At 51.8% G+C, this 13,484-nt stretch overlaps 1 protein-coding gene across 2 annotated transcripts in view; it reads right to left on the reverse strand.

Moving 5' to 3' along the window:
• Nucleotides 1-9,319: 9,319 nt before the first annotated feature.
• Nucleotides 9,320-13,484, reverse strand: part of EFNB3 (ephrin-B3) — a 68,195-nt gene continuing 64,030 nt past the window's right edge. For both annotated transcript variants that reach the window (XM_015422409.1, XM_015422408.1), the window contains one exon: nucleotides 9,320-11,517. In XM_015422409.1, coding sequence (XP_015277895.1) covers nucleotides 11,111-11,517 — 407 coding nt within the window. In that variant the 3' untranslated portion in view covers nucleotides 9,320-11,110. The remainder of the gene's footprint in view (nucleotides 11,518-13,484) is intronic.

Consider the following 13,484-nt stretch of genomic DNA (forward strand, 5'->3'; position numbering starts at 1 on the left):
TGGGTGTTGCCTTCTGACACACTTCCAGTGATGTCAGGGGGTGTGGCATATGCAAATAGGTTATGCTAATGAGTTATGCTAATGAGCTCCTGCACCTCTTTTTCTACAAAACGACCCCTGGCCCGGCTAGCCAACGCAGATTGGGAAATTCCTGGACGGTTGGTAGTGAATCTACCATAGGGTTGCCAGCCTCCAGGTGAGGCCTGGAGGCCTTCTGATATTATCTACAGGCTGGAGAAAGCAGTTCTCCTGGATAAAAGGGTGGTTTTGGAGGGCGGGCTCTATGGCATTAGATGCCACTGAGGTCCTTGTTGCTGCTGTTCAGCCGCACAGCCGAGTCTGACTCTTCGCGACCCCATGATGGGCCACGTCACGCCCGGCCCTCCTGTCTTCCGCCATTCTCTGGAGTTCGCTCAATTTCATGTCCGTTGCCTCGATAACACTGTCTAACCATCTCATCCTTTGCCATCGCTTTCTTCTTTGACCTTCGGTCTTTCCCAGCATGGGGTCTTCTCCAGCGAGGGCTCCCTTCTCATTGGGTGGCCAAAGTATTTGAGCTCCAGCTTCAGTCGCTGGCCTTCCAGGGAACAGTCAGGGTTGACGTCTTTTAGGACGGACTGATTCGATCTCCTGGCAGTCCAGAGTCTTCTCCAGCACCATGCTTCGAAAGCATCTCTTCTTCGGCGCTCGGCCTTCCTTATAGGTCCCGCCCCTCCCCGAGCCCCACCCTCGCATCTCCAGGAATTTCCCAACCCAGACTTGGCAACCCGAGGAGCTGATCTCTGCCGTCTGGAAACGTCTTGTGATGCTGGGAGATCCCCAGGCCCCTCCTGGAGACTGGCATTCTGAAAAGGCTTTGGCCAGAGGCTGAAGTCTGGGACGGGCCCTGGAGGAGTGGGAATGTCGGCCTGACCCCTGACCCCCCCCTCCGTGCCATTGTGTCCCAGGCCCTCGTCAAGGCCATGGGGGTCAGGGGAGGCTGGGAGAGATTTAAAGAGACAGCGTCATGGCATGTTAGGCCTGCCGGGGGGATTGTCTTGACCGCAAGGCGACAGATGTGCTGCGCTGGGTGCTGCTGCAGAGACGCTCAAAATCTCCCTCCCATCTGTGCAAGGCTCAGACGGAGACCACTACTGGGGGGGGGGGTGTATGTTCTGACACAGTGCTTTTGTGCCAAGTGATGCCAAGACCAGTGTTCCCTCTAAGCTGAGTTAGTGTGAGCCAGCTCACAGTTTTTTAGCCTCCGGCTCACACATTTTTGTCTTAGTTCAGGAAGGATGGCACCAGAAGAGCAAACTAATTGATGCAGCAGCCAAATCGCTCGCTCACAACTTTAATGCCGGCAGCTCACAAAGTGGAATCTTTGCTCACAAGACTCCGCAGCTTAGAGGGAACATTGGCCAAGACCCAGTGTGAGAATGCAGCCAGGTCTGGTAGGGGGCTCACTCCAGGTTGGGAGACTCCTGGACATTTGGGGGTGGAGTCCCAGGCAGTGTTCCTTCTAAGCCGAGGTAGTGTGAGCCAGCTCACAGTTTTTTAGCCTCCGGCTCACACATTTTTGTCTTCGCTCAGGAAGGAGGGCTCCAGAGCAAACTCATTCATACAGTAGCCAAATGGCTGGCTCACAACTTTAATGCCAGTAGCTCACAATGTAGAATTTTTGCTCACTAGACTCCACAGCTTAGAGGGAGCATGGGTCCCACCCAGGGGGGCAGGGGCCATGGCTGTGTACAGTAGAAGAAGAAGAAAAGAGATTGGATTTATACCCCGCCCTCCACTACCCAAAGGAGTCTCAGAGCGGCTCACAAACTCCTTTCCCTCCCCCTCCCCACAACAGACACCCTGTGAGGTAGGTGGGGCTGAGAGAGCTCTCCCGACAACTGCCCTTGAGAGAACAGCTCTGACAGAACTCTGGCTTGCCCAAGGTCATCCAGCAGTTGCAAGTGAAGGCGTGGGGAATCAAACCTGGTTCTCCCAGATTAGAGTCCGCGCACTTTAACCACTACACCAAACACTACCACAGAGTCCACCCTGCAAAGCCGCCATTTGTTCCAGGGGAACTGATTTCTGCAGGCTGGAGATCTCTCGTAACCCTGGGAGATCTCCAGGCCCCACCTGGAGACTGGTAACCTGGTCTATGGGGCTGACGGTTCCCACAGGTGGGGAGAATGAGCCCTAGATGGCCAGCTCTCTGTCTTGGAAGCCTGGACCCGAGTTCACGACACGTGCGGGGAAGGCTTTGGCGGTGGGGAAAAGGCACTTTGCACACGATCAGGGGCTCTCTCTAGCATACTACGAGGCTGGACCCGGGCGCCGAAAACCAGTGCAGGGCTACGCTCCGACCCGGTCTCTAGCCATCCACCCGGGTTCCGTGTGACCTTTGAACAAGAGATCCAAGTTTGAAGTGAAAGCAGGGTCCTTTTTGGAAACGTCCAAACCAGAAAAACCCGAGACATGCAAATCCCCTCCGCCTGTGTCCCTCCTTCCATGGGGCTGCCAGAACTCCAAAATCCGACCTGCCCAAGGGATTCGGCTTTGGGGGCCCCTTTGATTAATTCCCTTTGTCACAAGGGATGGGAAAGACAGGCCCCCCCCCTTGGCTCCCAGCCTTGCCCCCCCAGCCCACGAGGCTGCCGTGCCCCCCCCCACTCCCCTGAGAAAGCCCCCCCCCCAGGAGAGGAACCCCAGAATCCTGGCTCATTAGCAAGTGTGGAGACAGGAGGAGAAAATGTGACCTAATTGGGGAGTGACCCCAGGCGACCCCTGGCTCTGAGCCAAGCGGCTAAGCGGGCTGAGCTAATGGGTTCTCCCCACCCCCAAAATGCTCCGTCTCTGGTTCCCCTTAACCCCGCTGCTGACGCCCGAGGGGGACTGCAGGCAGCAGGACCAGGAAGGGAGAAGGTAGAACCAGTACCCCCCATCAACTCTCCAAAGACATTCCCGACACAATCAAACCTGGGGGGGGGGGCGTGTTAAGGTTTCTGCACCCACCTCCCACCCCCATGCCATTTCAAGCAGAAGCCAGACTTCACAGACTTCAATGCTGCAAACCCAAATCGTACATGCAGCCGGTTCCGAAACGTCCGTCCTGAAGTTAAATTTCGGGACAGGCTGTTAAAAATAAAATTCAGGATAGAATGATATACGCCGCTAGGACCTCCATTGCTACATGTTGGAAAGACACTCATCCACCCGGAACTCAAACCTGGTACCGAAAGTTGTGGGATCAATTTTTGATAGAATATGTCACCTACAAACGGAACAATGCTCCCTTAAGGCCAATTTCTACTAAGTTCATGGAAAAATGGGAACCCGTCCTAGATTTCCTTAGCAGAGAAGAATTTATACCCACCTCTTGGTCTCCCTATCACAGATGGCTGTGAAATCTGATTCCCTTCATAGACTACTTCTGAATACTCGAATTTTAAAACTATTTCATTAGATATCTACTTGATTTTGTCAGGATCTCTCTCCAGATGTAATAGAACACTGAACAGCTAAATTCTTGCATACTCTCATCCTTAACACTATGTTATTACGAATGGTATTGTACTTATAACGCAGAGGATGAATTTGGGGGACTCCTTCATGTCTGTAACCGCACTGAATCTACAATCTGTATGTTGTCATACTATTTCAGCATACTGTAATTTAATCAGCTCTATTTCATGCTGTGATTTGAATGTACTTTGTAAAAATACAGAACAGAATAAAATATTAATTAAAAAATAAAACCCAATCTCGGTTCAGTTGGAAAGCAGTCGTGTTAAAGATTAATGCCTGGCATTTACTGCCTCGTTTCCGAGGGCAGCTGCCCCCAGTCTGCAGCTGAAAAGCTAGAAGTAGCCCCTGAGAGACCAACGAGTTTTGAGGTATGAGCTGTCGAGGGTCAAAGTTCAAAGCTCCCTTCATCAGGTATCTCTCGAAAGCTGACACCCCAAAAATCTGGGTTGTCTCTATGGGGTGACTGGACTCAAACCTGGTTCTTTTACTACCTAGATTTCTAAACCCAACACTGTGGAACACCGAGCCCCCTAAAGCAGAATTCATATTTCAGTTTCTCAAATAGGGTGTATATTTCTTTGAGATTAAAACCATGTATATTTGGGTTCTGGCGAATTACACATGCCAAAGGTTCCACTGAGAGGGCAAAAAGAATAGGTGACAAGGGGCATCCTTGCCTAGTGCCTCTTAGAAGAGTAAATTCAGAGGAGGAGGACCCATTTATCAGTAATTGGGCTTTGGGTTGCGCATAAATGGCTTGTAAAGATCTTCTGAAATTTGGGCCAAAATGCTGTATGTTGTATGTTGTAGCAGTAAATCCAGATAGTTAATTTCCAATGAATCAAATGCTTTTTCGATATCGATTGTTAAAATTAGTGAGTTAAGGTTTTTGAATTGTTTCCCATGGTGGATAAGATTTATCGTTTTCCGAATATTATCAGAAATGTCTCTTTCTGGCATAAAGCCAGTTTGGTCTGTGTGAATATATGATGTTATGATATGTTTGAGTCTAAAGGCAATGATTGAGGTAAATAGCTTGTAATCAATATTTAGCAAGGAGATGGGTCGGTACGATTTAGGGTCTGTTAGGTCTTTTCCTTTTTTAGGTATTAATATTATATTTGCTTTCTTCCAGGTATCCGGTAGATGGCCTGATGCGAGAACTTCATTACAGGTGTCGGTAAGTGGTTTACAAAGAATTTGGGCAAATGATTTATAGTATTCAGACATAAAACCATCGGGCCCTGGGGTTTTATTGTTTTTTAAATTTTTGATCGCATTAACAATTTCTTGTGTTTCTATCGGTTTCTTTAATACCTCTTGATGTTCTTCAGTTAATTGTTTTATTTCCTTTACAGAATCAAGAAAATTTTGTATATTCTCAGGGTTAGGATTGCAGGATGAGTAAAGAGTCTTGTAGTAAGACTCAAGTATTTTAATAATATCTTTTGTTTCAGAGTTCAATTTCCCATGTTGATCTCTAAGATTATAAATAAAACGGTTTTCACGTTGTTTTTTGAGCCTCCACGCTAAAAATCTCAATTTTCTAGGGTTGTTATTTGTTGTAAGTTGATGAATATGAAAATCTGATTTTTTGATATTTAGAGAATCTAACATTTCTAACTGTTTTCTGATGTTCTGTAGTTGTTTATATACTTTTTGGTTGCAGGTAAGTTTGTGTTTTTGTTCTAATTCTTGGATATTTTGAATGAGCTTTAATCGAATTTCCCTTTTTTCTTTTTTACAGTACGCAAGAAGTGCAATACATTTCCCTCTAACCAGAGGTCATTTCGGGGGGGATCGCAGGTCCCCCGGGTGAGGTACAGGGGGCGGGGCACATGACAAAGCCCCGCCCCTGCTTCCGGCCCTCATTCAGCCAGGAGGAGGCAGGAGAAGAGGGAGGGTAAGTTGCTTCCTCCCTGCCTCTCCCCACCCCTGCCTGCCTGGGGCCAGGGAGGGCCTTCGCGGGGCTTCCTCGCACTCCCTCCGGCTTTGCAGGTCCACCGCCGGGCCCCTCATAGGGCTCAGCAGTGGAGCTGCAAGGCTGGCGATGGCGGCCGGGACCGTTGGGGGCGGAGTGTGTGGCCTTATGACACACGTCCGGTGCTGTCAGGGGGTGTGGCCTTATGACACATTTCTGGTGATGTCAGGGGGTGTGGCATATGCTAATGAGTTATGCTAATTAGTTATGCTAATGAGTTCCCCTAGTTCTTTTTCTACAAAACGACCCCTGCCTCTAACTACTGCTTTGGAGGCTTCCCATAAAATGCTTTTGGAAATATTTGCTCTTGAATTTAAATTAAAATATTCTTGGATTTGAGATTGTATTTCTGCTTTGGCTTTTTTGTCAAATAAAAGTAGTTTGTTTAATTTCCAGTGGTGTGAGTGGTTAATTTTTTCCTTGAACTGAAATAGACATTTGACAGGGGCATGATCTGACCAGATTTGAGTAGTTATTTTGTGAAAGATCTTGTGAGATAAAAATGTAATCAATTATGGAATATGTGTTATGTTGATTTGAGTAATATGTATAATCTTTGTCTTGTGTGTGTTGTTTCCTCCATATGTCAATTAGGCTTACAGTTTTGAATAAGTTACTTAGCTTCGTTTGCGGGGTGTGTCTTGCTTTAGTAGGAGACTGTTTTGTTTTGCCTGATTTTAAATCCAAATTTGGGTCCATTAAAAAGTTTAGGTCACCCCCTACGATAATTGAACCACTGTGGTACTGAAATAGTTCCATAAAACAGTGAGTAAGAAAACTGATTTTGTCCTGATTTGGGCCGTAGATAGATGCTAGTGTAAAAGGTTTGTTATTCAGCATTCCTTTTTTAAAAATAAAGCACCCGTTTGGGTCTGCTATAAATTTTTCCATAGTGAAGTTTGTAGGGTGTATATTTCGAGTCACCTAAATTTTGAAACTGACATGGAATTTGGTCCCAAAATCACTTTGCTGGTTTCAGCCTCTAGGGTAGAACAAAGAGCGAATTGCTTGGAAAGGGATGATTTGGAGACCCCGCTGACTTGCGGCAGGCTCTCCCCAACCTTTCCGAGCCTGTGGGCACCTTTGGGAATGCTGACACAGGGCAGTGGACACAACCAAAAGATGGCTGCTGCGGGAGGCAGAGCTAGCCACAAAATGGCAGCCACAGAGGGCAGAGTTGCATACACATACAGAGAAGGCTCAAGCGCAGAGGGGAAAGGGGGGTGGTTTAAAAAGGACACAGGAAACGAAGAATGAGAGAGCGCCTGAAGCCGACACTGGCAGGAGTTGCCACTGAAACCATTTTAGTTTGATCTGCCCAGATGACTGGCGTTCCAGTGGCCAGTCTGGGGGGCCCTGTTGAGAAAGTGCCCAACCTGGCCCCACCCACTTTCTAACGACACTTGCTGGGCCCCAGGAAAGGTCAGGGGGTGCTGTGGCTCCCATGGGCACCATGTTGGATACCCCTGCCCCGGGGCCACCCAAGTGGGGCGACTCCCCGTGAGGTCGCTGGCCGAAGAGGCCTTCCCTCTCTGACACGCCCCCTGGGACACACGTGAGTTTCCCCAACAGACCAAACAGGTTGATCCAAATCGGGCGCCGTGCCTGCGAGAACGGAGGAGAAAACAGAACTCACACGTGACCAGGTTATGTCTGACGCAGGGCAGGGACCCAGACCTCTAATGTGTGAATAGCCCCTCTGTATAGTGCCTTGATCAGGCCTGTGTGCAGTTCTGGAGGCCTCACTTCAAAAAGGTTGTGGACAAAAACGAGAGGGTGCAGAGGAGAGCGACGAGGATGATCAGGGGCCTGGAGACTGAGCCCTACGAGGAAAGGCTGAGGGCCCTGGGAACGTTTAGTCTGGAGAAGAGGAGACTGAGGGGGGACACGATTGCTCTCTGTAAATATCTGAAAGGCTGTCATTTGGAGGAGGGCAAGGAGCTGTTCCAGTTGGCAGCAGAGGAGAGGACCCAAAGCAACGGTTTTGAATTACATGCAGAAAGGTACCGGCTGGATATTAGGAGACACTTTTTCACGGGTCAGAGTGGTTCAGAGGTGGACTCAGCTGGCGAGGGAGGTGATGAGCTCCCCTTCACTGGGCAGCTTTCAAGAAGAGGCTGGCGGAATATTTGTCAGGGATGCTTTAGGTTGGTCCTGCATTGGGCAGGGGGTTGGACCAGATGGTCTGTATGGCCCCTTCCATGATTCTATAATAAAGAGGGCCGCACTCCCCCATCAATCCGGACGACTCTCCAGCTCCCAAAAGTCTGCAGATGCTGCCGCCAGGTCTGCCGGGGCACGTAACGTTGGCATCTCTCCTGCTCCCATTCCCAAAATAGCCACTCAAGCCCTTGTCTCCTTCAAGCACTGACAAGGTATCTGGATGTGGCAGGCGAAAGGCCCAGAACGGAACGGGGGCGGGGGGGCCCTGTCACCGGAGTGGGACACACCCGCCTGCTGTGATTTGAGCACACTTGAGTGTCGGGCGATTGGGCCGCTTCGGGAAAGCGGTTGCTCGCACGGCCTCCCCGCGTGCCCCTCCTCCCCAAAGCTCCCTTTGCCGGAGTCCTCCATTAGATCCTTGTTCCGTGGGACCGACGCAGCCCTGGAGGGGCAGAACGCCGGATGCTGCCAAAATCCATCATGTAAACAGCGGCTCTGTTGATCCAAGCTCTCCGCTGAGGAAGGAGGTGGGGGGGGGGATGCAAGGTCAGGTGGGGTGTGGAGCTGGCAGCGGGGGGGAGAGGAGAAGCAAGAGAGGACAGGTTGGACCCTGTGTGCCCCCCCCACCCCCGCCCAATGGGCTTTGGCTTCTGTTTGGGATTCACGGGTTCTGCCAGGGGGGGGGCGATAGGAGGCCTACCACCTCCCCCCCACCCCCAGCCAGGACACAAGAGGAAAGTGCTTAGCCACAGGAGAACGTATCCCAAGCGGACTGCCCCCAAACGGAGCAGGCTCTAGCCCATTGTCGAAAATACACTCCAGTTTCTGAGCACGCACAGAGGGCCTTTCCCACTCTGAGCGCTCCTCACTCCACTGGGATGAAGGAGAAGGCCTTCTAAGCCAAAAGAAGAGTTGCGAGTTTCCGGCGGGGGCGAGCCTCGTCTTTTTCCACCTGTGTGTTTTCGCCAAGAGCGGCGACACCTTCCCCAAGGGTGCATGAGATCCAAAAGCCAGGTATTTGCACGGGGGAGGGGGGGGAGGTTGAGGCTTGTGCTTTGGCAGCTGGGCTAGGGTTGCCAACATCCAGGTAGAGCCTGGAGTTCCCCTGCAGTGACAAATGCTCTTCAGGCTATACGGATCAGTTCTCCCCTGGAGGAAATGGCTCTTTTGGAAGAGAGACTCTGTGGCATTATACCCCACCGAGACCCTTCCCCTCTGACTTCCACCCTCCCCAGGACACCCCCCCAAATCTCCAGGAATTTCCCAACCCAGAGTTGGCAACCCAGATTTATGCCCCAGCCCAAGGTGTAAATGACTATGCGGGTGGGAGGGACTCTGTGTGCAAGAGAAGGGGCAGATTACCCACAATTCCCACAATTAACCCCCCCCCCATTTTTATTCCACCTCGAGCCGCGAAAGAGACAGTGGGCACGGCTCTCCCAGTCGTCCCCTCCCACTCGTACACCCACAACTAGATATATCCAAGAAGCCCCGATGTAGGGTGGTGTTTGGCCCGGGAGGGCTGCGGGGCCCTCGTTGGTCTCAGGTCTCGGCCAAGGAGAAGCCGGCCGGCCGTTTGTTCCATAACCTGGAAATAAGCAACGCGGAGTCCAAACCAAACTGCACAAGAACTTCTATAATCAACATGATTCAACAGTAAAATTCCACCGACAAAGCTAAGAAACTCTTCCATCAAAATTAAAAAAAAAACGAACAAAAAAAACTCCGTTAAAGCTGAAAAAGACCACATTTTTTCTTTTTTTTTTGTGTTTAGTTTTGTTTCCCTGCCAAAAACAGGAATGCTCAGCCACGTAGCCAGTCTTATACACCAAGTCCTGCCTCTGTTGCGTTTCACAAACTTCACACACGATAACTCTGCTTCAGAAAATCCACCGGATGCGCCCGTGTGGTAGGAATTCAGTCACAACCACGTTCTCCCCCGAACCGGACGACAAAACCCAACGCTGCTCGGAGACAAACCCCTCCCCCGGTCGGATTCTTGCCACGGTCCGACGGAGGCAAGGAGGCCATTTTGTTTGTGATTCTTTTGCCAACCGAATAAACAAGGAAAGGCTTCCAAAATGGCCACCGGTGGATAAATAAGCAATCTTCTTCCGATATCAAAAGTCCCATTTGGGGATTGTGCTTGTCAGTCGAGTCTCCCCGATCCAAACACTGGTAGAGAAAAGGCCTCCTTCATCTTATATCCGGTCACCCTCTGTGCACCCGAAGGAGCGCAGGGGGAGGAACCACGATGGGCTCAGGGTTTGGGGGTGTAGTAAGGACAAAATGGATTCCCTTCGGCATCCACATCAGCTGCGGAGGCGGGGTTCAGGTGGTACCTGTTCCATGTTATACGCCAGGTTTTGCAACCTGTTGGGGGGGGGGTCAGTGGCTGTGTCTCTTTAACCCCTTTCCTAAGGGACTCAAAATGATGGAAGGCCAGTACCTTCAGCACTGGCACTATGCCCCCCACCCCCGTTGTCTGCGAGGGGTACCAAAGGAGAGGCGATGGTATGCTCTCCTTCCCAGAGGCCGACCGAGCCAATAAGAAAAGGAGGGGAGGACTCGGAAACAGAGCTCAACTTTCCACCACTTGAAAGTCACGCACCATTTCGAAAACCAAATCCCAAATTTCAAAACGGCACCTTTGAAACTTCCATTCTGAGGGGCACTTTAGTGGGGGGGGGGGAGGTAAACCTCAACAGATTTTTTTTTTTTAAGGCAATAATGGAATCAGATCAGTAGTACTTTCTCAAATGCAACCTTTCCCACCCTCGGGTCTTTCTCCCTAAGACCGCTACCCCCCCACAGCATTGTCTGAGGTGTGTTTTTTGAATGAATGACAAGAAAATAAATTTGAATTTGTGCATGGAAATCATTGAAGAAGTGACTGTTTGAATCAATGCCTGGGAAGGCTGGTTCCCAAATTCATTTCGACCGACCTGCGTGAATGGGTACGTGAACCCTTCTGGGTTGAAACGGAGTGCGGCCCACTCACTAACAGATACCTTCCGCTATGAGGCTTGAAAGCCAGGAAACGGGTACTGCGGTACCCCGTTAACCTCGTCCGTACCGCATTCCACAGTGGACTCAGTTGACCTGGGGTGAGGGACTGAGGTGGGGGAGGGGGGCTCAGCCCTTTTGTAGGTAGAGAGAGAAAGAGGGGGAAATGGGGTGAGACTGGACAGGAAGTGGGGAGGTCGTATCCCTCGTTCTGTCAACCCAAGCCAGGCCAGAATCCATCAAAAGGGGACGATCGCCAGGAGAAAAGGATCCATGTCCCAGTAACCCCCTGATTGCTGCAGGACGGCTCAGGCACTGACCCCACGGTCAAGCGGCCGGGGCTAGGGGGGAGGGGTGCAGGGTGGCTCGTCCCGTCCACCCCAGCCGTGCTGAGTTCTCCCCTCCCCGCCTCGGGGTTGGAGACGCAAGCGGAGGGCGCTCGGCTGCCCCTCCCTCTCATACTTTGTAGTAGATGTTGGCCGGACTCTGCGGCGGCATCTCTTGGACGATGTAGACGGGGTGGCCGTAGTCCCCGCTCACCTTCTCGTAGTGGGGGCAGAAGGCGCTGTCTGAAGTCCTGAGCGGGATGATGATGTCGCTGGGCTCCGAGCCATTGTTGTTGCCCCCGCCGCCCCCGCCCCCACGCTTGGGGCTGGTCAGGGTGCTGAGTGACAAAGGCGGGTGGTGCGACTCGCTGTGCTTGGCCCGGCGGCGGCGATAGCACAGGGCTCCCGTCACGGCGGCGGCCACCAGCAGGACGAAGGCAGCTCCCCCGGCGGCCCCGGCGATGATGGGCACGTTGGACTGAGGCAGGGGCCCGTTCTCTCCCCCCACTTTGCCCGTGGTGTTTCCTGTTGGGGGTCCTGTTTGGGGGCGGGAGGGGAAAAAAAGAGTGCTTAGTGGAGACATCCTAGGAGTGTAGAGGCCAGGGCCTTAGCCTGAGTCTTCCCATTACACAGGCAGCCTCCCAGTTGCTTCCCTGACAACCCAGATACCCCAGCGGGCTCCCCGTTGAGCACTGAAACCTCTGCCCCAGGGACCCCCAAAATAGCACCTGCAAACACTTTTCCTGGGGCCAGAGTTCCCTCTAAGCTGAGTTAGTGTGAGCTAGCTCACCGTTTTTTAGCTTCCAGCTCACACATTTTTGTCTCCGCTCAGGAAGGATGTGGCTCCAGAGCGGATCAAAGAGTGATTAACACATGGAATTCACTGCCACAGGAAGTGGTGGCGGCTACAAGCATGGACGGCTTCAAAAGGGAATTAGATAAGCATATGGAGCAGAGGTCCATCAGTGGCTATTAGCCACAAGGTATAGATAGGGGCTCTGGGGCAAGTGATGCTCTGTATTCTTGGTGCTTGGGGGGGGCAACAGTGGGAGGGCTTCTGGTGTCCTGGCCGCACTGGTGGCACCTGGTATTTTTGGCCACTGTGTGAATGAGTGTTGGACTGGATGGGCCTTTGGCCTGATCCAACATTGGCGTCTCTTATGTTCTTATGACTAATTAATGCCACAGCCCAATCGCTCGCTCACAACTTTAATGCCAGGAGCTCACAAAGTAGAATTTTTGCTCACAAGACTCCACAGCTTAGAGGGAGCACTGCCTGGGGCACACCAAGGGTTTTGAGAAAGTGGGCGGAACCTTGCGGGGCTTTTGCCTATCAAGGCTTCTGATTGGCCACTGGGTATTTGATTGCCTGGGCAGATTTTAAAAACAACAACAACATTGCTTTGGCAGCAGCTGCCACCACGGCACAAGGATCTTCACTAGGTGATGGGAGGTCAGCTGCGGCAGCCATTTTGCAACGGCCTCTGCCTCCTGTGGCGGCCATTTTCAGGCACCCATTTTGCGGCTGCGTCCATCACACTGTGTCAGAACCCCAAAGGGGCCCAGGGGCTCAAAAAGGCCAGGGACCCCTGCTCTCCCCCCACATACTGGCGAGAGGGTATCTCCTACGAGGACCTCTGAGCCTTTAATATGCTGCAAAACAGTAAAAAGCCCAGTAGCACCTTTAAGACTAACAAACTTTATTGTAGCGTGAGCGTTCGAGAAACACAGCTCTCTCCGTCAGATGCTACCGAGCCTTTTACTGTTTTGCGGCAAGAGACTAACGCGGCTCACTCCTCTGGATTTAATATGCTGGAAATGCTCCGCTGAGGCCCCAGTGCTGGGATGACCCTGGCGCAGAAGAAACTTTCCTGCTCGTAGAAAAACAGGGAGCAGGCTAGACCGAACCTTTGTATAATCCGTTCCACCAAATGCAATACAGAGAAGAGTTATTTCCCATAAATTATGTTTCCTGAACCACTCCCTGTGGGCCATTAAGGAGAGCAAGATCAGACTCGCCAGCTAGGCTGGCTTCTGGTTCAACACGGAGCAGGTTTTGGGGGCGGGAGAGGGGGCTCCTCTTAGGGGAATAAGGTCAGTCCTGAAGCCAAGAGGCCACAGCTTAGCCCCACGACTCCCACTCGGCACGGAGAAGAGAAGCCCGGAAAGAAAGGCCATCCATCCGAGAAAGGGTTTGGCTCGTTACAGGGACTTCCCCAGTCGCCGCGCTTCCAGAGAGAAATTGCTGAAAACTCGGCTAGAGCAGACATGTCCAAGCAGTCCCGCTTGGCGGGGAAGGTGCTCGTTAGTGTCTGTCGACTCTGGTTAATGGAGCTAATTGCCTCCCCGATACCTCCCCTGGCCTGGCTCTGCAGGGTTCATTTCAACCATCAGCATCAATAAAGCTCAATCTGCACCCCCGCACCCGGCTCCCTCGCCGTTTCCTGCCGCCACGGAAGAGAGACAGGAGAGCAGGCCATTCCACCGCAGCTGGGCCCCCCCCC

This window comes from Gekko japonicus, unplaced genomic scaffold, assembly GCF_001447785.1.
Source record: "Gekko japonicus isolate JY-2015 unplaced genomic scaffold, Gekko_japonicus_V1.1 scaffold1082, whole genome shotgun sequence".
NCBI classification, from domain to species: Eukaryota; Metazoa; Chordata; class Lepidosauria; order Squamata; family Gekkonidae; genus Gekko; species Gekko japonicus.